Genomic DNA, 24,099 nt, shown 5'->3' on the forward strand with positions numbered 1-24,099 from the left:
CCGACGGGCCTCGAGCTCTGAGGTGTGCCGGCGGTGTGCCTTGCGGCCCGCCTCCACCATTGCCTCCACCGAGCGTCGCCCCTCTTCGACGCGTGCCCACGCCGCGTCGAGCTCCGTCCGCTCTGCCTGCAGGACCTCCATCTGGGCACTTAACCCGTCCAACACCGTGGTGTTCGCGGCAGCCAAGGCCTGCAGAAGGGGCTCCGCGCTCAGTGGGGCAGTGGAAGGCATAGGGGAGAGCCGCCTTGGTGAGGTTGCCGCACGGCTCGGCCCGCCGATCGACGTGCCGGACTCGGGGACGCCCCCCGAAGCTGGCTCGTCCTGAGCGTCGCCCGAAGGGTCGGGCCCGAGCGGTGCGCCCGTAGCCTCGTCGTGGGTGGCCTCGGAAGTTGTCGTCGCCTCGGGCGGAGTCGGGTCGGGGGCTTGGCAGGCCGCCTGGCGTGCGCGCGCCGCCTCTGCCTCCCGGATGGACTCCTCAGCCCGGCGGAGCCTGGCCTCCTCCCGAGCGTTTTCCTCAGCCTGGCGAGCCCGGACGGCCTCCTGGGCAGCTTCCTCGGCTTCCCGAAGGCGGTCCGCGGCTTCTCGCCGGTCAGCTTCCCGCCTCCGGGCCTCCGCGGTCGCTGTCTCCTCGGCCTCAGACCGGCCGGACTTGGAATGGCGAAGGGGGAGCGACGGGATCTCGCTGAGGCAGAAGAAAAACCAGAAGACAAAAAGAAACGGGTGAGTGAAAACTTGCCTTGGGAGATGGGAGAATGAATACGGCCGCAGTGGGCGCGGGGATGAACCTGCGAGGAGGTCGGCTAAACGACCACCTTGGGGGGGAGATGAGGTTTCCCCGGCATGGTTCGGTCCCCCCATCTTGCGGAGCCACTTCTTCTTTCGCTCCCCTCGGGCTGCGACGACGGCACGGCACCCTCCGGGCGCCTGCTGACTAGCACGCGCCGCCCCACCCCCTCGGGGAGGAGATGGGGAAGGGGTACCCTGCTGCTTCCTCTTCCCCCTGGCGTCGGCAGGGCGGCTGCCCCCCGGGCCCCCGTCGCGGGGCCCAGAAGCACGACCCCCTCCTGGGGTAGATTGTTCCCCCCTGCGGCTCCCGCCCGCGCCATCGTGGCCTCGAGGGGCCCGCTCCCCCGACGCCCCGACCGTCTGCATGATGGTCAGGATGTTGGCGCGCTCTGAATCGCTGCAGAAGGGGAGGATACCTTGGGGGATGAGGGATGCCTCCACGGAGCTGAGATTCAGCACCCGTTGGACCACCATCTTGAAGTCTTCAGGGACCCAGTCCCATTTGCTCCCCTGGTGGGTCCTCATGTAGTCCTCGGACCCGGTGTACTCCCAGGCGCCCCGGGCGCGCCGCTGGAGCGGCACGATCCGGCGACGAAGGTAGTCGCCGAACACCATGGCCCCCGTGAGCCCCTGGGATCGCAGACCCGCCAGGCGGTCAAGAACGGCGTCGTAGCCGTCTCCCAGATCTACCGGGGCTCGCCAGCTGGAGGCCTGCGCTGGGGGCTGGCTCGGAAGTCGGAGGCGCGCTTTGTCGGCGAGGGGAGTATAGAACCAATCGCTCTTCCAGTCGTCCCACTTCTTGCGAAGGATGCAGGGAATGTAGCGGTGCAGCACCTGCCCCCGCGGCTGGAAGTAGCAGCCATCGACTACCATCGGCGGCGACACCGGCTGTACGGTGAAGAACCACTGGAGCAGCCGGAGAGATGGGCGCACCCCGATGAACATCTCGCACAGGTGCGCGAAGATGGCCAACATCATTACCGCGTTGGGAGTGAGGTGCGCCATCTGGAGATCGTAAAGCTCCAGAACATCCATGAAGAAAGAAGAGAATGGCGGGACCAGCCCTGCCATTGCGAAAGAGAGGAAGAAGACGGATCGCCCCGGGTAGTGTGGCGCCGGGCGTCCCTCGCCCAGCGCGACCACCTCCCGGCCGGTAACAGATTCCGGCATGAATCGGCGCGGCAGCCCGGCCTGCCTCTCGCTCACGATGCGGGAAGGCGGCAGCACGCTACCTTCGAGCGGTGCGGAGCCCCGTGCCATGACGCCGGCGGAGGAGGAGCTTGAGAGCGAGTGAGTGCGGCAAGGGAAGGGCACAGGAAACGAAGAGTTAGAGCGCAAGCGGCGAAGGCAAGGGGAATAATGGCGAGAGGAAGGAAACGAATCTCTTCCTCCGCGTCTTTATACCCTTGCCAACGCTATGCCCGGCTCCTCGTTTCCCGCGCCCACTATCTCGCCCCCTCGTTTCTCGTACCCACGCCTCCGCTAATCCCACTCGCCCGTTTACGGCGCACGAGGCGGATGTGCGGCCGTGGCAGTCGAGATGGGACATATCGTGCGCGCGTTAACTACGCTCGCCGAAGCGCCATCATCATGTCTCCAGGCGAAACGAACCGGCTCGTCCCGATTCGTGCGCTACTCCAGTAATGTAGCGGTCTTAAAGAGGCCGCTCATTATTGTCGGTCGTTTTTTCCTTGCCGACGCGCGCGATTTGCGATCGCTGGGTTTCTGCCCGCCTGTAGAGACCGGCCCCACCTGTCACCAGGCCTAAGGAGTGGCGTCACGCCCGAGCGCTTCCCTCGAGGGGGGCGGTCGCCCTGGCATAATGCCGGGGACTACTGTCGGTGACATGGGACCGGGAGTATCGTGATTAGAGGCTTGGGCAGCCACGGTCATCCACGTGGCCTAACCCCCTCGGGGGGGTCGGGCCCGAGGGTGACGTGGCCACCCCTCCCTCTGTCTCCCCGAGGGGTCGGGCCGCTCCCGTTTCGGCCCCGAGGGCTGGGGCGCCCCGACCCCCTGTGGTGTTGGCGCCACGTGTGTGGGTTAGGTGAGCACAGCGGCGCTCACCTAACCGCATTTATTGCGGGTTGGACGAGCGCGCCACGCCGCATTTAATGCAGCGCAGCGCGCTCGCTTATCCGGTCCGTGACCGGTCGCAGTGTGTGACCGGTCACAGACCGGTCAGATCGCGGGTTAGGTGGCAACAGGCGGCCTCTCTCACGCCTCGACCCGTCCCGTCGGAATGATGAGAGCCTCCAGGCACTCGTCCCTAGCCGGAGCCGGCGTGTTAACTCCTGGAGTTAACACGTCAGTCCCGGCCAGATACATTACAGGCTTCATCGCAACCATGGCGGGGAAGTCATTGCATGAAGAAGGGCAGACGTGCGGTATGCTAAACTGACGCGTGGTGGACAAGAGTGACCGGTCTGTGACTAGTCTGACGCCGGTCACGTCATCGGCAGACAACTGTGCTCCCACGTTACATCTGCTTCCGGCAGAGTGGGGGTAGGTATGGCCCATCCCATCGGAGGGTCATTCGGACAGCATCCATTGCAAATCTCCACCCATTAATGAAGAAATGACAGGGGTATCCCCTGTGTCAGGCGAGTGACGGCGCTGGCCCTCACTCAAGGACAAGCTATGATTTAGCTTCCAGGCGAAGGCGCGAGCCAAGTTTTGGTCAAGATAGGATGGGTCCCCACCCAAAAGAAGAGTAGGTAAAAGTGGTGCATGTGGTATCCCCTTGAGATATAAAAGGAGGACCTTGCCCACCGAGGAGGGGATCCCGGATCCAGATCCAGAAGGAGAATAGAGGGGTTCTAGAGCCTGAATTCTCTGGCTCCCCAGCTCTTTGTAACTTCTTCATACACAGATCCACCAGAACACAGGAGTAGGGTATTACGCTTCTCAGCGGCCCGAACCTGTCTACATCGCCCGTGTTTCGTGCATTTGCTCTCTCGCGATTATTCCACAGATCGAGGGCTAAGAACCTCACTTAGCGCCCCCGGCCGAACCGGCAAAGGGGGACCTGCGCGGTCTCTCGGTGAGGAGCCCCACGCTCCGTCATAAGCATATGTCTTTTTTATCCACGTGAGCAATCAAATTATAGAATCGGCACATTTGAGAAGTTATATGTGCCGGTTCTGTATATAAACTAACTACATTAAACTGGGTCCCACCAACAGGCACCTGACCACTGGGTGTGGTGGGTCTGATTTTAGATACCGCATAGAGGAAACAACTGGCACATATATCTCCTAATATAGATGTAGGTTGTTTTATAGAACCTGCACCTGTATCGCTGACATGACAAGAAGATTGTTAGACATATGTGCCAGAAGATTGTCAGGCTATTGAAAGTACATCTCGATATTTTTATTGCATCTTGGGTCATCTTTCTTACCAATGTTGCAACTTAGACCGAGGGTAAATTAACCTTTTTCACTTTGGACCGGGTATATTTACACAATGTTTCAATTTGAGCTCTATTCTTCCTCCAGCTCCATTTCTCTGTTGCGGACAGCTCAAGACCTCTTCTCAATCAGGAGTAGCGCATTCAGAAGAGAAGTGCAAGCCATCCCAGCGCAGCCGCCCATCAAAGCTGAGCTTGAGCTCTGAGTGTAGGCAGCACGCGTGGAGGTGGAGCTCGAGTGCAGGCAACGCATGCGGAGGCATGCTAGCTCGAGCCAGGATGGGAATGGTTAGGATATGGATTGAACCTAAACCGTTTTAAGTGAGTTCGTTGATCCATGATTTAATAGGATCAATCCATCACGAGTCTATTATATCAATAGGTTATCCATGGATATCTAAATGGATCGGCTACATTACTAGTAGAAAAAAAAAACTCTTATTACATGTATGTAAAACTTGGACCCAAAATTTTTAACTCGCGTTCACACTATAACAACTTATCGAATTCAGTCGAATTTCGGTGGGATAATTTATTGCACAGAGAAGCAACTTTGTGTAAATTTTGAGCCCTTTATACATGTGGGGCCCACGATGCATTACTGATACCCAAAAATTCTAGTTACATGTGTGTAAAACTCGGACCCAAAATTTTTAAACTCGCGTTCACACTATGAAAACTTGTTAAATTTAGTTGAATTTTGTAGGAATGAATTATTATATAGAGAAGCAACTTTGTACAAATTTTTGAAACATTTATGCATGTGAAGTATTTTGGGTTGAACCCCTTAAACCTAGGTTCTAATGTTTTGATCTGTTCGATCCATTTATATTTTTGGAGCGGCCCTAAAAATCCATTAGGACAAATTTACGAATAGATTTAGTGGATAAATGGATCAACCCTAACCATTCCCATCCTAAAGCTCTAGTCATCCGACACTATCATTGAGCTTGAGCTTCTCGCCAATTCAATGTGCTGGTTGAAAATTAGAAATACAAACTATCCTTCGAGTTCTTTTGGAAGGTTGAGTTGCTTGATCAGTAATGTGAAGGAATTTGAAAGGAGATGAGTCATGCACTTATGCTCAACCTCAATTACATATGAGCCAAGCTTTTGCTCTTTGCGTGTTGCTCCTGCTCGAGCTACACTACCGTGCTTTGAGCTATAGAGAGAGAGAGAGTCTTTGAGGAAGAAGAAGAGGGTCCAAATTGAACCAACATATAGAGAAACCTGGCCCAAAATGAAAAGTTTGGTTTACACCTAGTCCAAGTTGTAACTACGGTAATAAAAACAGGCCCAAGATACAATTTTCTCTTAAAACTAATTTACACTTGACAATACTCTAATATACGGTAGTGATTAATTTTGACTTTTGAATTTATAAAAACATGAAAAAAATATTATTATGACTCCTAACAGGGTACATCTCGATATTTATTAACTATGAAGTTCAGAAATTTTATGACAATTTAAAATAAAAAAATTTGTAATTAACAATTAACCATGTTGTAGCTGATGCGGCCTCTTCTTTATAATCTAACCGATGTGATTAAAAAAAATGCCCAGCGTATTTAGCATATGAATTTGAAATTTTAATATTTATAATATAGGTGTAATATCTATGCAACACATGGGTTGATGATTAGTCTTCTTAAAAGCATTTGAGAGTTTATGCCTTATCTATATCGATAGCAGATAATTAAGGTTTTTATGTCTTTTTTTTCCTCAAGCCATAAAAAGCTCTCTATGGTGCAAATTACTTATAGTAAAAAATAAATAATTGTCAAAGTCATTTAGATACAAATGAAACACATCTTAAATTTTATTTGACATGTCATACAATATTCCCGCATGCGATGATTTTAAATAATTATGTTAATCCTATCTTATTATAAAGTTATCCCCCACTAACTCACTAAGCTTAACATGCAAAGATGCCACATCATCATCCACTAACAAGATGCCACATCATCATCCACTAATTAACAAGATGCCACATCATCATCCACTAATTAACAAGATGCCACATCATCATCCACTAACAATCATCATGTTTAAATATCATGCAAACATGCTATATCTTTATAGTTTTTATAATTTAGGAGCTTTTCAAATACAAACATGTTAAATTATCATACAACATAATTTACATAATATTTCAATGTATATCTTTATTATATTTTATGATATCCTATATACTTATATAGTTCATCCTCATTTAGTTAATGCTTAAATGATTAATCTATGGTCCAAATTATCTTTCTCCTTTTTTCCTCTAATTAAGTCGTATCACATCAATTGTTTTTAACCTTTAGATGATTAATCTACGGTCCAAACTATCTCCCTACTTTTCTTCTTCCATAAAGTCATACCACCTTACTTTTTACGTTTGAATCACCATTCTACTATTTAAGTTTAAATTATCATAAATCACATTAATTTACTTAATCTGATGTTATCTAGCTATCTTGCACGTTATTTTTTTAACATACTAAATTCCCGCAGCAATGCGCGAGGTTTCACCTAGTTAGAGAGTTTGTTTGCATACAGATAATTAATCAGGTGATCATTCACAAGATAATCAATGCATACATCGGAGCAGATGCGATGAGACGACGATCATCTCCGAAATACCCATCATACCTCAGTATCAGCAGCAGTACTTGTGAAGTTGTGATTCGTCACGGTATGCACACTCGACGTACGTACCGAGAGTACGAGACACGGCAGGCAGGCTATAGCTGGTCCAAAGCTTTCCCTGTCAAATCTCACTCGTGACGACATGATCTCGTCTTGGGACCGATCCCCGTATCACTCGCTGCCTAGCTCGCTGGGGCATATGCAGCGCTTACCACACCACCCTTTCGTCCCTCCCTTCCTTCTGGTTCGGCGGCTAGCGTCGAGCACGCGGCCACGTAGGCACGTAGCCCCGGCCCCGGGGTTACATAGCCGGGGGCGTTGCATTCTGCATGGCTGCGATCGCGACGCACATGCACGGGTGACGGTGTGGCGGGGGTGGCACACACCAAAGGAAAAAGTGCACGCAAGGTCCCTCAACTTGTTAGCCAGATACAAAATCGTCCCTCAACCGTAAAACCGGACATCCGGCGTCCCCCAACTTACAAAACCGGTCACAATTGGTTTTTCGATGGTTTTGACCCCGGTTTTATCTTACGTGGTGGCTGACTCAACGTGGGCCCCACATGTCAGGATGCCACGTCATCCCTCCCTTCCTCCTCTCTCTCCCTCTCTCACTTCTCTCCTCTTGGGCAGGTCATGCCGTGACGCGCATCGAGTGCCGCGGCCACCACTACTGCGACCTGCGGTAGCTAGGGGCAGGCGCAGCGGAGCGGGACAGTGAGGTTGTCGCCGGTGACGAAGCCGATGGCTGGTGCTGCTGCTCGTCGCCGTCTCCTTCGTCGACAACTTACCGAAGCACCCGGGTTCGACGGGGTGCCCGCGAGCACCATTGCTGCGAGCTCAACCACAAGGTGCTAGAGCTTGCCCCGTGCACCGTCGGCATCTTCACCGACCGCCCGTTCTGGAGGGGCGGCGCCAGCTTCCAGTTGCCGACCAAGATATCAACAAGCGAAGAGACGACGGCGGCGAGGAACCAAGGCGACTAGAAGGTGGGGACCCAGATCGTCGCCGTCTTCCTCGGCGGCCCCAACGACCGGGAGTCGGTGGCATTCGCGTGCTGCCTCGCCAAGAACGACGACGCCATCAGGCTGACCGTCACGCACGACGGCATCGCCAACGCTGCATGTGTTGGGTTTAGTCCCACATCGGTAATTGATGATGGGGGAGCACGACTTAAAAGGTGGGGGCGGTCCTTACCCAATAGACTAGTTTTTTGGGTTGTGTAGGCCCAGGACCTAAAGTCGTGACTCCGATTGGGCCTGTGGTGGAGCAGGCCCAATGTGACCTGGGTGGCCCACGGTTGATAGGCCGGGCTGCGCACTCTAACAAGTGGTATCAGAGCCCAAGGTTTGGAACCCGAAACAATTCCCATGGGTCACATGGTAGAGAGGCCAGGTAACAAGTCTTCGGGATCACATGGGGTTAATGTGACGGGGGAGATTGTTGGGCCCGATGTGTGACGGGGGAGATTGTTGGGTTTAGTCCCACATCAGTAATTGATGATGGGGGAGCACGACTTAAAAGGTGGGGGCGATCCTCACCCAATAGACTAGTCTTTTGGGTTGTGTAGGCCCAGGACCTAAAGTTGTGGCTCCGATTGGGCCTGTGGTGGAGCAGGCCCAATGTGACTTGGGTGGCCCACGGTTGATGGGCCGGGCTGCGCACTCTAACAGCATGCATGATTAATTAGTTAGTTAGTTAGCCAAGGCTTTGTGCTATGCTAGTACGTGCATGTGTGCATGAGCTAGTTGGAGCAAGTCGGTTGGATCGAGTGGAGCATGCATGTGGTTAGCTTTGTGCATGCAGCTGGTAGTGGATCGAGTGAAGCCCCGGACCGGCTACTGGCAGTGGGAGAACCCCCACCGCCCGCCGGAGCTGCTGGTGGCCGCCTCGCCATCTCCATCAGCGGCTACGGCGACAGCTAGATCTCCTCTCCGCCGTCGGCTGCGTCGACCCTCTTGTTCGCCGCGCCGATGAAGCTGCTACCGCTGCATCGGCCCTCGGACCTCCTCTCCGTCATGCTCCTTCTTCGCTAGCCGCCGGCCCTCCCCTCCGCCACGCCGCCCGCGCCACCATGCATCGCCGCCTCACCCTGACGACGACCACCGCTCTCCTCCCCGCGCGACGGCAGCCATCGGCGGCTCCGCCCGTCCCATCGGCCCTCCTCTCCACACCGCACCTTCCCCGTCAGCTGCCGGCCACGTCGGCCCTCCTCCACGCCGCGTCGAAGATGCTGCCGCCATCCATGCCTTGAGGAAAAAGGAGAGAGGAAGGGAGAGAACAGGGGAAAAAGAGAAAGGGTGGTGACGTGGTCTATCTGACATGTGGGGCCCACATGGGTCCCACGTTGAGTCAGGCGCCACGTGGGACCAAATCGGGGTCAAAACCGCCGAGAGATCTATTGTGACCGGTTTTGTAAATTGAGGGACACCGGATGTCCGGTTTTACAGTTAGGGGACGATTTTGTATCTCGCTAACAAGTTGAGGGACCTTCGGTGTACTTTTTCCCACACCAAAACTCTGTTTCTTGGGCCTTTTGGGCATACGGGCCGCGTCGCGGATGAGATTATGGGGAACGTTACATGGGCTCTCCCCACCTTTCCGGAAAGAACTGGGCCTGGACATGGCCCGCTGCCCATAAGCATGGTCAATTTTGTTCGGAAAAGTACACCGAAGATCCCTCATCTTGTTACCGAATTACAAAATCATCCCTCAACCGAAAAACCACATACAATATATCTCTCAACTTATAAAATCAGTGCAAACTAATCCCTCGGTGGCATTGGGACGCGCCTACGGATCAGTCGCCCGATCCGGGCTAGGGAAATCGGGCGCTGATGTCAGCGCCCGATTTACGTACAAAACTACTTTAAAACTAATTTTTCTCTTAAATTACTTATCCAAATCATGATCCGATTGCACCATTAAATTCGTTGAAATTAAATCTTCAAAACAAGACTACACATGGATATATTCCGACGAAAAAAAAATTAGCTTATTATTGAATTATTTTTAAATGTAACACGATGTTCCACCAGGTATATCGGAATTGTTTAACTAAGTAGAGCGAAAATGTTTTACTCGTTTAAATCGGGTGTTGTTTCACATTATATAAAAATAATGTTTCAGCAAATAGCGAAAGAATATTTCAGTTCACTACAACATTTGATCTATACATAGTGAAACATTGTGAGGACACTAGGTGAAACATTTTTTGGTGGAACAAAAAATAAAACGAATTTCCTTAATATGGGGTTTCTAAAATATGTGGGCTTTTTTTTGTTGCAATGGAATGTTTTAGTTCACTGCAACATTAGATCTATATATAGTGAAACATTGTGAGTACACTAGGTGAAACATTTTTTGTGGAACCAAAAAAAGAAAACAAATTCCCTTAATAGAGAGTTTTCAAAATATATGGGTGATTTGTTGCAATGACGCGTTCCATAATATCAAAATCCACTGCAACATTTGATCCGTACATAGTGAGTACACTAGCTAAAACATCGTAAAACTATTGATTGAAACATCAAAAGAACCATATGCAGCATTCTAAAAAAATATCAATAAAAAAGCTAAAATATTTTTTTGTCGAAATATAATCATGTGTGGTCTTGTTATAAAGATTTAATTGCAACGAATACAACGGCGTGATCGGATCATAGATTGGATAATTAATTTAGGAGAAAAATCATTTTAAAGCTATTTAAAATACTTAGTATGTGGTCCGAGTGTCCGATTTTTTGTTCGGACGCTCAGGCGCCCGGCGTGCAGCATTTTCGGTGGTATTGTCTCTGGTTTTAGTTGATGTGGCAGCTGAGTCAGCATGTTCACGCGTCAATGACTACTTCCCCTCTCCTCACTAGTTACCACCTCTATTCCTCTCTTGCCAAACGCTTGGCGCCACCGCGCGAAGTAGGGGAAGATAGCGGCATTGATGTCGTTGTGGAAACGGCGCGAAAGTCGGTGTTGCGGAGGTACGGGCAGCAGCCGCCGACAAGCTAGGCTGCCCCGAGGAAGGGGCCACCGCCTCCTGGCGCGCGGCGGACAAGGCGGCGGCCATGGACGCGGGCAGCGGACGGTGGAAATGGCGTGGACGTCGGTGTTGCGGAGGGGTGCGTGACAGCTGCCGGTGAGTGAGACTACACCGGGGAAGGGCCAGCCCCCGCGCACAGCAGACAAGGCGGTGGCCATGGACGTGGGCACATGCAATGACCTCGGCAACGAGTTTTCCTCCTCCCGCTGCCACGTAGCACTATCGTCCCTCGCCGCCGGTGCGCCTCCTGCTTTGGGCGACGTCTCCCCGTTCTCCTCTCCTCAGTTGCTGCCGCAAGTGGAGTGAGGGGCCTCGAGCACCACCGCTACCTCGCTCCTCCTCCGCCGCTAAGACGTTGTGTAGCGCCCGTTCCGTCGTGGCGCCTAGCGGGAAAATTTAAATTCTAAAAACCCTAATTGCGAAAATTGTTTCTTCGCTTGCAGTCAGTCTCTGTGCCATTCCGGATCTCGAATCCCCGATCCATCGTCGAATTCAAATCCCGAATCCAATTCCTTCCCAAATCGAATTCCTCCGCAAAAGTCTATTTTGCCTCCCTCGGGTTCGATGGGCCGATTCCCTCTCGGCCCATCTTTCTCTCTCTCTCTCTCTCTCTCTCTCTCCCTCCCTATCTCGCTTTGCCCGCGCGTGCGCGAGAGCCGCGCCGAGCGCCTCCCCCTCGCTCTCCCTCTCCCCGCCTCCATCCCCGGCGAGCTCCCCGCCTGCGAAATCGGCCCCCGCGCGCCGTTGCTTCGCGCGCGCGCCCGCGTGGTCGCCGTCTGTGCCGCGCCTGCGCCGTCTTCGCTGCCCGGCCCCGCTGCCCTGCCACGCCTGTAGCCGCGCAGCCGCTCGACCCCGCGAGCCAGCACGCGTGCCCGAGCCGCGCCGCTCAAATCGCCGCGCGCCGTTGCTTCCCGCGCGCGCTCGCCGTGGTGGCCGACCGCCTGGTCGCCGCCGCCGTCAGCATCTGCCACGCCTGCCCGCGCCTGCCGCCCGTGTCGCTGCTCCGCTCCACACCGCCCCCGCCGTCATCGCCGTCGTCACGACCTGGCCCCGCCACTCCGCACGCTAGCTTCCAAGGGATGGAGGCAGAGCTCCTCCTCCCTCTGCCGCGTCGCCCTCTCTCCCTCCTCCTTTTCCCAAAGTGGCAACGGGCAAGCCCCCCTTTCTCTCCTCCTTTTCCCTTTTCTCTTCCGCCGGCGTCACCCCCCCTGTCGCCGTTTTGGCCGCGACCGCCGAGCGCTAGCTCGCTCCCTTGACCGCCCTAGGTCGGTTCCCAAATCGACATCGCCTCCTATTTAACCAAGGCGCCCTCCCATCGATTCCTCCTCCCGTTTCGCTCGCCACCACCACACCATTGCCGCCCCTCTGTCTCGCCTCCGCCGTTCATCGCCAAGCATCGGGAGAGCCGGTGCGTGCAAAGGACGCGTGAAGGGGACTTCGGGCACATCGTCTTCCTCCGCTTCCTCGGCCTGAGGCCGAAGAGATCACTCCCGTGCCGTCGGCCCATCGTCACTGCGCCCCGTCCCGCACGGTAGTGCATCTCCCCGTTCTCCCTCCTCGATCCATCTCCTCCCCTTAGACTCGGTTAGTGGCATGTGTAGCCTCCCCGTAGCAAACTTGCGCCGCCCCGACTGCTGCCATCACTCACAGTGGGCTCGCCGCCGTCGCCGCCCGAGTCCGGTAACCACCTCTCGTCGCCGGCCTCCCACGGCGTGTTTCCTCCTAATCCGGTGCTAGGAATGCATTACCGTAGCCGTGTAGATGCTCTCACCGCCGGGAATCAGCCCCTCGTGACCTCGTCGCCGTTTCCCCCTTTTCTCGCCGCCGGTTGCCGCCACCGCAATCTGCCGCCGACGAACTCCCTCCGGCGAATCCAAGCCGTTGGCTCGCTCCCTCTCGTTCTCCCTCGTCATTCCGGTGTACACCCCGTCGCCCCTCGTCGTCGCACGGCATCCCGGAGAAACCGCCGCCGCCCGCCGTCTATTCGCGGCCGGCGCCTTCGTCTTCCTCTCGCCGGCCCGCGTGGCTGCCATGAAGGCACCACGTCGGTGCCACCTCGGCCGCGACCGGGTCGAGCCGACCCTGGTCAGCCGCTCCCTCCGGCCCCGCTCACGCGCGCGGTCCACCGCGAGCCGTGAGGCTGCGCGTGGGCCAGCCGTATCCGCGTCCTCTGCGAACCGCGCGCGTGCACCGCGTCTCTTTCCCCGAACCCTAGCGCACGCAGCGTGCTCCCTCCGCACGGTGAGCCGAGCCACCGAAAAGCAGGTCCCACTCGGGACCACGCGAGATGGACCCGGCCCACCAGCTCCCTCTCTCCTCCCCGCCCGCGCGCGCGCCTTGGGCCGCCTTCTCTGGCCGGCCGACCCGTTAAGTTCGGCCGAGCCGCCCCTTTCTCTCGGGCCGCGCCCTAGCCGCCCGAGGGAAGTCTAATTCCCCTCCCTCTTTATTTTCTTTTCTTTTCTCAAAAAGGATTTAAATAAATCCTTTTCCTTTAGATCAAAAATCCAATAATCTTAGAAATTCAATATCTTATCAGCTGTATGTCCGTTTGACTCCGTTTAACTTCCAAAATTCCTCAAATCTCGAGATCTATCTAATGGCACGCTTAGAGGTCAATAATAGGGCTTTATTTTCACCGTTTGTTGAGTTGTCCCGTTTCGCGTGTAGTTTCGGAGCCCGAAGACCCGCAGTGCGAGGATTTCGAGGATCAAGCTCAAGGTCTCGAGCATGGCAAGTCACTTTTGATCATCTTGCACCTATAATTTAAATCTAAGTATTTCTTTTTTGCAAATATTGCATGGATAGGAATTACACAAGTAATTCGGCCGCGACTTGCGAGATAGCCTGCCGGCCCCCAATCCTAATTGCTGCAATTACCCTCCTTGAATTATTGAACACTTAAACCTCCTTTGTCAACTGTTGTGCTTCGATGCGCGGGCCCTCGGGTACGCGCATCGGAACACCCTCCCCTCAAAATATAAAATAGCCAACGATGGGTAAAACTTGGGTTTTACAAAAGACTTGGAAAACCCGACACCTGCGTCGGTGCTTGCGAACTAAATGAATTTCCAAAATCGCGGACCGGAGAACGTACCGGGTGTACGGTTTCCCGCTCTTGCACTTAAGGACCGTTTCCTTGGAATTTCATCCGAACATAAGACAAGTGCAACCACATGGGTGAAATGGGACACCCCTGGCTGAGTAAATTGCTAATCGGGGGAGCCTTGATGCCAAGAGACATGTGGATTCAACGGGGTGGTGTCGGGGAGAACCCCCGGGCTTCTTGGCACAGTATGGTCTGGAACCTAATCTGGTATTGGTCTGGGACCCGTCTCGTTGGCATATGGTGAACCTGTGTCGGCTTTCGAAATGCCTTGTCATGAAAGCCTTAAGGTCTCTAGACGTGGCCGTTTTGCACGGGCTGGATGATCCGGGTTAGTAATGTCGTGTGGGTAAAGTGTACCCCCTCTGCAGAGGTTAACAAACTGTTCGAACAGCCGTGCCCACGGTCATGGGCGGATGTGAGGTGATTCCTAGCGTAGTTTTGTTTGACTACTGCTTTGTGAAATTGCTGCTGTGGAATGGGTTCGATGTTTGGAAAATCGGCGGCTGATGGGATCAGCCAGGCCCGGGTGGCCGTTTGAAAGCTGTTGGCCGGGTGCCAACCTTGATCAATTCAAAGACTGATATATTGCACATACTCCGACCGGACGAGACGCACTGCTTATCCGTGTCGTTTGAGAAGCACTCACTTAGTCGTTTCAAAAAGGAGTTTAAATAAAATCAATTGCAAAAACAACAGCCTTTTCTTTGAAGCCTGCATTAAACACTTAATTCCCATGGCTTGCTGAGTACTCCTGTACTCACCCTTGCTCTATATAAATAATCCCCCCCAGTTGCTGAAGAAGATGATGTGGCCCCCGCTGACGAAGAGTTCTTCCAGGAGCAAGTCGGCTACGATGAGTTTTAGGGTTTCGGCCTAGTTCCCAAGTCGCGCCTGTGATGTTTGGTCCAAGTCTTGGCTTCCGCTTTCCCTTTTGTAATGCAGTTGTGAGCTCAGGATCTGTCCGCAGCCCAACATGACTGTACTCCTACTCTATAATAAAGAGACCTCTGTCGCTGTGATATACTGTCTTCCTGTGTTACCAGCACTGTTTCCTGGGACTGGTATCGATTAACAGGTTAATTTGGAGCGTCACGGGCTAGTTCCGCTCGGGGCTAGTTCGGGGCGTGACACGTTGTCCCTGCCCTCGCCTTGCCGGATCCGCAAACACCGTGAACCTTGACGACACCAGTTTGACTTTGACCGAACATCTTATAACCTAAAACGGAGGAAGTATCTTGTTGGAAACACACTGTTGATTCTGAGCTGTTAGCGAGGTCGCTGAGCCCTAATTTCTTCCATAAGTATGTTCCTGGTTGACATCTGGCCAGACTGTGATCTGCTGTTTCAAAGGCAGGGCATTGCGGAGGGCATAGGTCACAATGGGGATTGTCAATCCATTTTTTCTTCATCATATTGCCATATTGGCATTAGTGTTTAATATCTGTCTCTCAAAGCTAAAGCACATAATGTCTGATGAAAGGTTAACAGCACCATTCTAAAAAAAAAAAGGTTAACAGCTGATATGCATTCGAGGTGGAGCGTTGTTTGCAAGGGGACAGAGCTCTTTGGTCAGGTGACCGTGACTCTGAATTGGGGCAGAAATCATTCAGAAACAGCTGCATATCTTGTAGCTCTAGCTGTCTTGGTGAGAAGGGTTTGGAAATTTGGATGCAGTTGTATGTGCCAAGACTTAATGACAAATTATCATGAGTCACTCGGAGAGGAGTCACTGAGGGCATGTTTGGTTGTTGCCTAATGTTACCCCTTGCCACAAGCCCACAACTCAACTCGTCCTTGTTTAACATTACACAACATGTTTGCCATGTTGGTGGACCACTGGGCCCCTAGCCTGTACTACTACTGGACTTCGATAGAAGACGAATTGACTTGCTGCTGCCGACTGCTAGTCGAAGTCTTTCATTAAACAAGTAGGATTTGCGAGATCTATTGCTCTGAACTAGGTCCCGTATAATTTCCTTCCCCACCGGGAGCTCCGTCCTGCACTCACGCAGTCACGCCGCTTGGTCTGTTGTCTTTGTGCATCTCCGTTCCTTCGTGCTTCGCTGTTCCCAAATCCCAATACCAGCCACGCCGGGTTAGTTCACTGACCCACCCGAAGCTTACACTGTTGCAGTCTAAATATGTTGCCACTTGCTGTCTTGCCATGTGCCGAAAGACAACATGGGTCACTCCAGTATCTAGTTTACTTATCCATAGACCACAGCTGTTGAATTGTGTGATCGGCTACTAGTACATCACTGCTCGTGATTCAGTACGTACACCGCGGTAACTGGTAAGGAGGATTCGCATCGTCGACAATGGCGGCTGCAGCGGTGGCTGACGAAAATGGGTCGCCCAAGAAGACGAAGCAGGGTGGCTTCAAGACATTGCCATTCATACTAGGTGATCCTCCTCGTAACCTCGTTTACACTTCCATATCTTGGTTTGGTTCTTGATGGAATTTTCGTTCAGTGCAAGTACTGCATCTCAAGTGTTCGATTCGTGTTCTAAGAGTACACTACTCCGTCAATGCAGCGAACGAGGTGTGCGACAGGTTCGCCACGGCCGGATTCAACGCGAACATGATCACGTACCTGACACAGCAGCTGCACCTGCCGCTGGTGGAGGCCTCGAACCTCCTCACCAACTTCACCGGCACGGCGGCGTTCACCCCGGTGCTGGGCGCGATCGCCGCCGACTCCTTCGCCGGCCGCTTCTGGACCATCGCCGGCGGCGGCGTGCTGTACCAGATCGGCATGCTCGGCCTCGTCGTGTCCGCTCTCGTCCCTGCCCTCCGCCCCGCGCCGTGCGGCGGCGGCGGCGCCGCGGCCCCGTGCCAGCGCGCGGACGGCGGGCAGCTCGCCATGCTGTACCTGTCGCTGCTCTGCACCGCGCTCGGGTCCGGCGGCATCCGGCCGTGCGTGGTGGCGTTCGGCGCCGACCAGTTCGGCCTCGGCGGGAGGCGCCCCGGCGGCGAGCAGAAGTGGAGCTACTTCAACCTCTACTTCTTCAGCATGGGGCTCGCCGTGCTGCTCGCCCTGACGGTGGTGGTGTACATCCAGGAGACCGTGGGGTGGGGGTGGGGGTTCGGGATCCCGGCCATCGCCATGTTCGTCTCCGTGCTGTCCTTCGTCGTCGGGTACCCGCTCTACGTGAAGGTGAAGCCCGAAGGGAGCCCCTTCAAGCGGCTTGTGCAGGTCGTCGTCGCCGCGTTCAAGAAGATCAAGGAGCCCGTGCCGGACGACGCCGGCGAGCTCTACCACAACAAGGAGCTGGACGCCGCCATCGCCGCCGACGGGAGGCTGCTCCACTCCGACCAGCTCAGGCAAGCATTTTCAATGCATCGATCTCTGTGTCCTTTTACATGTGGTTCGTTGTTTATTTTGACGCAATTCAACGTGTCAGAGAGTTAATAACGTATTTGCCCCACCACGTGAAGGTTCTTGGATCGAGCGGCGATCGTGACGGCGGGGGACATCGCCGGCTCCGGCGAGCCGAACCTGTGGCGGGTGTCGACGGTGCACCGCGTGGAGGAGCTCAAGTCCATCGTCCGCATGCTGCCGCTGTGGGCGGCCAGCATCACCGCCATCGCCGCCGGGTCGCACAACTTCACCTTCGCCATCCAGCAGGCGCGCACCATGGACCGCCACCTCGCGCCGAGCTTCCAGATCCCGCCGGCGACCATGATCATCTTCACCACGCTGACCATGCTCGTCAGCCTCGCGCTCTACGACCGCGTCCTCGTCCCCGTGGCGCGCCGCTACACCGGCCGGCGGTCGGGCATCACCTACTTCCAGCGCATGGGCGCCGGCTTCGCGGTCGCCGCGCTGGGCGTCCTCGCCGGCGCGCTCGTCGAGGCCAAGCGGCGCGCCGCGGCGGCCGAGCACGGCCTGCTCGACGCCCCCGGCGCCGTCGTGCCGGTCAGCGTGTTCTGGCTTGTCCCGCAGTACGCGCTCCACGGCGTGGGCGACGCGCTCGCCACGGTGGGGCACATGGAGTTCCTCTACGACCAGTCGCCGGAGAGCATGCGGAGCTCGGCGGCGGCGCTGTTCTGGGTCGCCGGCTCCCTCGGCAACTACCTGGGCACGGTGCTGGTCACGGTGGTGCAGAGCGCCAGCAGAGGGGAGTGGCTCCAGGACAACATCAACAGGGGGAGGCTGGACTACTACTACTGGCTCGTCACCTTCCTCTTGGTGCTCAACCTCGCCTACTACTTCGTTTGCTTCCATTTTTACACCTTGAAGTCGTTCGAGGTGGACGCCGGAGACGAGGCGCAACGGCGGCGAGATGTTGCCGGGAGTGCAGAAGGAGAGACTGAGCTCTCTGCTGGTTGTGTTGTTGCGTCAAGAAATGGGGTGTTGTAAGCTAGCATAATTAGGGAGTGACTTATTGACATCAGTGAAGTAATTTGGTCAGAGCTATCTTTCTTTTAGCGAGTTCATATTCAATCAAATATTTTTCTGGCATACGATCAGAAATTATTTTTTTCCGGGATAAATTGATACATCTCGCCTTGATATTTTACTTGTTTATGTAAACACTGATCAAACAGAGAAAATCCTTTGAGGACATGGGCATATACACTTCTTGTTCTTGAATATATGACACACAAAAATACGTTCTTCTATTTGCCAGAGAGTTCATAAAATCTCGGCAATTTATATGGTGAGATCAAAGCATAAACCATCTATGTAGTAAAAGTGAACATATTATTCTGTTCCAATCCGGCAAGGGGATTGAAATGCACATTCTACTTCAAGGTTCCTCCTTTCTTGCCATCGCCCTCGTTGCCATTTCCACGGTAGAGCTCGAGCTCCTCCTCAGGTTTCACCGTCTCCAATGGCTTGAAGGTGTAGTACCTGACGCAGACGAAGTAGTAGATGAGGTTGAGCCCCTGCAAGCCGAAGACGAGCCAGTAGTAGCTGTCCAGCTTGGCTCGGTTGAGGTTGTCCTGCAGCCACTGCCCGCTCCGCTGCGTCTTGGCGTGGATGATGGTGACGAGCAGCGTGCCGAGGTAGCTGCCGATCGACATGGTGAGCCAGTAGAGCGCCGCCGCGGTGCTCCGCATGCTCTCCGGCGCCTGGTCGTAGAGGAACTCCATGCGGCCGACGTCCATGAAGGCGTCGGCGACGCCGTGGATGGCGTACTGCGGCACCAGCCAGAAGACGCTGATGGGCAGCGAGCTACCCTTGGGCGCGTCGAGCATGCCGCTCGCCGCGGCCACGGACTTGCGGCGACTCTCCACGACCGCGGCCACCGCGTTGGCGAGCATGGCAATGGTCATGCCCACGCCGGCGCGCTGGAGGTGGGTGATGCCGTTTGGGTGGCCCGTGAAGCGGCGGAGCACGCGGACGAGGACGCGGTCGTAGAAGGCGAGGGTGAGCAGCATGGCGAGGTTGGTGAAGATGAGCATGGAGGCCGGCGGGATCTTGAAGTGCGGCGTGATGTCGCGGTCCATGGTGCGCGCCTGCTGGATCGCGAAGCTGCTGTTGTGCGACGCCGAGGTCACCAGCAGGATGCCCGCCGCCCAGATGGGCAGCATGCGGAGGATCGACTTGAGCTCCTCGACGCGGTGCACCGTCGACAGCCGCCACAGCTTCGGCTCGCCGGACGGCAGCACGTCGCCGTCCGTGATAATGGCCGCCTTGTCAAAGAACCTTTGCAAGAACAAACAGTTGATTAATTAGCCCCTAATCGCATCGCCAGTTCGCCGCTTGCTATAGGAGTTCAACTTACTTTAGCTGATCGGTGTGGAGAAGACGGCCGGTGGTGGAGATGCCGGCGTCGAGCACCTTGTCCTCGTAGAGGCGGCTTGGCTCCGGCATGACGGCTTTCCTCTTCTTGAAGGCGGCGGCTGCGACCTGCGCCAGCCGGACCAGGGGGCTGCCGGCGGGAGGCATCTTGACGTACATCGAGTAGCCGGACACGAAGGCGACCACGGCGGCGAACATGGCGATGGTGGGCACGCCGAGGCCCCACCCCCACCCGACGTTCTCCTGGATGTACACGATGACGGTGACGGCGGTGAGCTTGGCGAGCTCGATGCCGAAGAAGTAGAGGTTGAAGAAGCTCCACTTGGGCCCCTTGCGCCCGCGGCGCCCGCGCGCGCCAGCGTCGAGCTCGAGCTGGTCGGCGCCGAACGCCATGATGCAGGGGCGCGTGCCGCCGGTGCCGATGGAGGTGAAGAGCAGCGAGGCGTAGAGCACGGCGATCTGGGAGGACGAGGCGCGCTGGCAGTCGGCGGCGTGCTTGGCGCAGGGCGGCGGGCGGAGCGAGGGGAGCGCGGCGGAGAGGGTGAGGAAGACCATGCCGAGCTGGTAGATGACGGAGCCGAACGTGATGGTCCAGAACCTGCCGGCGAAGGAGTCGGCGATGAGGCCGCCGACGAGCGGGGTGAGGTTGGCGGTGCCGTGGAAGTTGGTCAGCGTGTTGGAGGCGTCGACGAGGGGGAGGTGCAGCTGCAGGGTCAGGTACGTGATCAGGTTGGAGCTGAACCCCACATTCGCGAGCCGGTCGCAGAAGTCGTTCGCTGCATTCGGTGAGGGATGGCGGGAAATGTTACAACTTCAAAAATTGTTGAGAGCCAGTTCTAAAATAAACACAACAATTTCCTCCTCTAGTCCCTGTTTAGAAAAGGAGAAATTTACGGTTTCTTGAGAGTTATTAAGAGCTAGGTACAAAAAAAATTATTGTAAATTTTCGTACATTGTACTGTCAGAGGTACCAAATTTTACAAGTATGTAAAATCACTCCATATTCGACTTAAGAAATTAGGGAAAATATAAGCTTGCAATGGACTTTGCTCATTTTGACATGTTTTTTTAACACCGTTAAGGCGTTAAGTTCTCTCTGAATGGGATAAGGGCGAACACAAGTTTCGGTTAAAAACACATGAGGACAAAATCACAATTGAAAACAGTGGTAAGAATACCATTTCCCTTTTGAGAAATAGCATTTTTACGGTCCAGCAATTTGTACCTCCTGATACCGGTACCTGTAGGTACCAAAAAAATCGAACCGTTCAATTTTAGAGGAGTACGATCATGAGGAAAAATAGCGGTGGAGGAGATGGTGGCGGGGGTGGTGGAGGCGACACCGCGATGGAGGAGGAGGAGGAGATGGCGACCGCGGAGTAGGCGCCGGTGAAGGAGGTGGCAGCCGCGGCGGTAGCAAAGCAGCACTTGTGGAGGAGGTGGTGGCGGCAAGGGTGGCGAGGCGACGGAGGAGGCGCTGACGGCGAAGTAGGTGCCGACAGAGGAGGAGCTGGTGGTGGAGGAGATGCGGCATGACGGCTGGGAAGGAGACGGCGCACACCTCTAGCTCTATTCATCCGCACGCGAAATTACATTCTTGCCCCTCCACCTCTATTCACCGCGAAGTACCAAATCAGAGGCAGAAGTGGTACCTGGCGGTACCTAATTCCGTCAGCTGTTGGATCTGCTCGATCCAACGGCCACGATTTGATACCGTCAGGTACTGTTGGATGGTAAAAATCCTCTTTGAGAAAACGCTATATTCTTTTAGATAGCTAAGTTTGAACCTACACTGCAAAGTAATGCGTACTGAAATTTCCGTTCCACTATACTTTAGTACTCATTCCGTGTGAAAAAATGTCTGTATTTTTTTTCGCCAAGCCGGCAAATGTTTGATAGAAATGTTTCATTGATTTATTAAAAAGTTTGTGGAAAATTTGCTCTCAGTCCCTTGATAGAAAATGCAAACCTGATAAACTCAGAATTTTATATATATATAAAGGGAGGTGTCGAGCTCGTATGTATATTCTATCATTCTCGTGTTTGTTTCTGGTGAAGGGTGTCATGTACTCATACCTAATTGTCGAGCTCTTTTTATATTCATCACAAATATCTGGAGATTCCTTCTCTTATACAGTAGTTAAGTATAGAAATGGGGCCTTTTCCAGCCCTAGTTAAAAAAAAAGTAGTTAAGTAGTAATTCAAAACAAGGGAAACTTTGTTACAGTTTTAGCCCTTCATTTCCCTCAAAAAAGTTTTAGCCCTTCATATATACGATCAAAAGGATATTTGGATATTTGACAAAATAGGCTGCTTGAATTTAGTGGTCGTGAAAGCTTTGCCATAGATCTGATTCTGATTCTGCACGTAGCAACAGTAGTGATATCGTTTTTTTACAAGGTCGCAACCACATGAGAGCTACTGTTTGGCATTTTTAGGACTTGGGCTATGCGTAAAGATGATCCTTGATGCTGTTCGACAGGTCGGGTTCTTGGGCGTCAGTCCAAAGAAAACGTCATTTCGTTTCCTACAAGCTCATGGAACCGTGCAATTTGTCTTCGAATGTCGTTTTGACTAGTAGACACCTTGTTTGACTACATGACCTCAGAATTAATTCCTACTCTATGCAGCTGCAGCCTGGTGGTATCCAGCTAGCCCAAGATCCCCAAGAACACCGAGATGGAATTAAACAAAAATCTTTTGGATCAATCTTTGCCAAACTACTAATTTTAATGATCTAATCATTCATGTTCTGATGTGATCATGTGAGCCTGATCAAGCAAAGAAAAGAAGCAGCATTTGTGAAGCAAAGATACTAAAATCAGATTACCTAGGATGAACGGCATGGTCCTGAAGCCTCCCTGCTTCGGCTTCTTCACCGCCACCACGTCCACGGCCTTCTCCTCTCCTCTTCCATCCTCCGCCATTGTTCTTCTCCCTCCTCCTCTGCAGGTGAAGCTTCACAGTTGCAGCAGCCTCTGCTTTCTCTCTCTCTCTCTCTCTCTCTCTACCCAGGAGCAATGAGCTTTCAGTAGCGTGTGAGAAATGGAGATGCTTTTTATAAAGGACTCGCGCGAGGTTGAGACTATTGGATTTTGGAGCTTCAGAGATATGGCCGTGCCCTGAAATGTCCCTGGGAAAGAACAGCTCCACCACCACTTGATGATTGAGATGCGACGCCATTGAGGCTCAGCATCCACTGCAGAGTAGTCAGAATCGAACGGCATCAAATCTCTCCACTATAAGCAAGTACTAACGGTTTTTTATTTCTGATCCATATGGATTATCTCATTACATGTTGTCTGATTTATCGTCAATATCACTTTGCAAATCTTGCAGGAAATGCGCAATCAGCATGTCTAATCATTTGCTCAAGATTAGTCTCAACTCTCAAGTGGTGGGATATGTTGTGTCACATCTCACCAGTAACTAAGAGGAAGAGGAATAGAGGATCCTTGGAGATCTGATCATAACTTGGTGGAATGTTTGGCTTCAACGTAACCTTAGAATTTTCCAACATATTTGGCTAAACGAAAACCAGGTGGCTTTCTTGATACAGGAAATTATAAGTGAATAGCTCTTTCCAAAAGGCCCATGTGATAGCCTTAAAGGGATTACGAGTCAATGTATCTGTGGAGTTTATATCCATAGCAATAGCTGTTTTAGTTGCTTCCTCAGTCTTTTGGCCCTTGGCCTTTGGCTTTTGATTGTACTGTGAACAATTTTGTTTCTACTGCTTCTAATATATTCGGCAAGTCTTTTGCCGCTTTTCGTTAAAAAAAAAAGGCTCAACTCTCAAGTTCAACTACAACCAAAGGCAAAGATGTTTTTTTCTTTTTTTCTTTAAGTAAATGTATTTATTTTCCTTTTGTTACTTTTGACATCATCACATATCACAATCATACTAGGGGCACTCATAGTGCAAGCTACCCAAAATGAGAAACCTCAGGTTAAGGTCACACCTCCTCTCCCAGACAACCCCTAAGGGGTTGTTTGGTTTGCTCCTAAAGTTTGCCAAAGGTTACCACACCTCATGTTAGGCAAGTTTGACAAAGTTAGTATATTGTTTGGTTCATAGCCACACTTGTGGCAAGATTCCTTCTTATCTATTTGGGCCCCACGTGTCATCAACTCAACAAAGTGTGGCACAATCCAATTTTGCTAGCTAAGGTGTGGCTCACTTTTTGTAAGCCACAACTTAGGCAAGTGTGGCACAAATAGTATGGTGAATAGTGGCAAACTTAGTATAGCATCCAAACAGCCCCTTAGCTTTTTCCCGTCATCTTCTATTCTAGTCCTCACATGTTTTCAAACTACATATCATATAAAATTTAGCACTAAACACCCTAAAATCTAAAAACTAGTA

At 53.1% G+C, this 24,099-nt stretch overlaps 2 protein-coding genes across 2 annotated transcripts; one reads left to right on the top strand and one right to left on the bottom strand.

Annotated features, from left to right (window-relative positions):
* The first annotated feature begins 16,037 nt into the window (after positions 1-16,037).
* On the top strand, positions 16,038-18,446 carry LOC4338778 (protein NRT1/ PTR FAMILY 3.1). The gene is made up of 4 exons (XM_066310533.1): positions 16,038-16,075; positions 16,254-16,383; positions 16,516-17,305; positions 17,420-18,446. Exons 2-4 carry the CDS (start codon positions 16,299-16,301, stop codon positions 18,342-18,344), a joined length of 1,800 nt encoding a protein of 599 aa, XP_066166630.1. The 5' UTR covers positions 16,038-16,075; positions 16,254-16,298; the 3' UTR covers positions 18,345-18,446.
* Positions 18,424-22,766, bottom strand: LOC4338779 (protein NRT1/ PTR FAMILY 3.1). The gene is made up of 3 exons (XM_015784701.3): positions 22,564-22,766; positions 19,717-20,509; positions 18,424-19,637 (listed from the first exon to the last, which is right to left on the bottom strand). Exons 1-3 carry the CDS (start codon positions 22,658-22,660, stop codon positions 18,731-18,733), a joined length of 1,797 nt encoding a protein of 598 aa, XP_015640187.1. The 5' UTR covers positions 22,661-22,766; the 3' UTR covers positions 18,424-18,730.
* Between the last annotated feature and the right edge of the window lie 1,333 nt (positions 22,767-24,099).

This window comes from Oryza sativa, chromosome 5 (genome assembly GCF_034140825.1).
Source record: "Oryza sativa Japonica Group chromosome 5, ASM3414082v1".
NCBI lineage: Eukaryota > Viridiplantae > Streptophyta > Magnoliopsida > Poales > Poaceae > Oryza > Oryza sativa.

What these genes read in the sequence shown, in the direction of transcription:
- LOC4338779 (XM_015784701.3), bottom strand. Translation starts at nt 22,660, where the DNA reads ATGGCGGAGGATGGAAGAGGAGAGGAGAAGGCCGTGGACGTGGTGGCG. An exon ending in GACCATGCCGTTCATCCTAG is followed by an intron (nt 20,510 to 22,563) that starts GTAATCTGATTT and finishes CACCGAATGCAG; the next exon opens with CGAACGACTTCTGCGACCGG. An exon ending in CTCCACACCGATCAGCTAAA is followed by an intron (nt 19,638 to 19,716) that starts GTAAGTTGAACT and finishes GTTCTTGCAAAG; the next exon opens with GTTCTTTGACAAGGCGGCCA.
- LOC4338778 (XM_066310533.1), top strand. Translation starts at nt 16,299, where the DNA reads ATGGCGGCTGCAGCGGTGGCTGACGAAAATGGGTCGCCCAAGAAGACG. An exon ending in GACATTGCCATTCATACTAG is followed by an intron (nt 16,384 to 16,515) that starts GTGATCCTCCTC and finishes CCGTCAATGCAG; the next exon opens with CGAACGAGGTGTGCGACAGG. An exon ending in CTCCACTCCGACCAGCTCAG is followed by an intron (nt 17,306 to 17,419) that starts GCAAGCATTTTC and finishes CACCACGTGAAG; the next exon opens with GTTCTTGGATCGAGCGGCGA.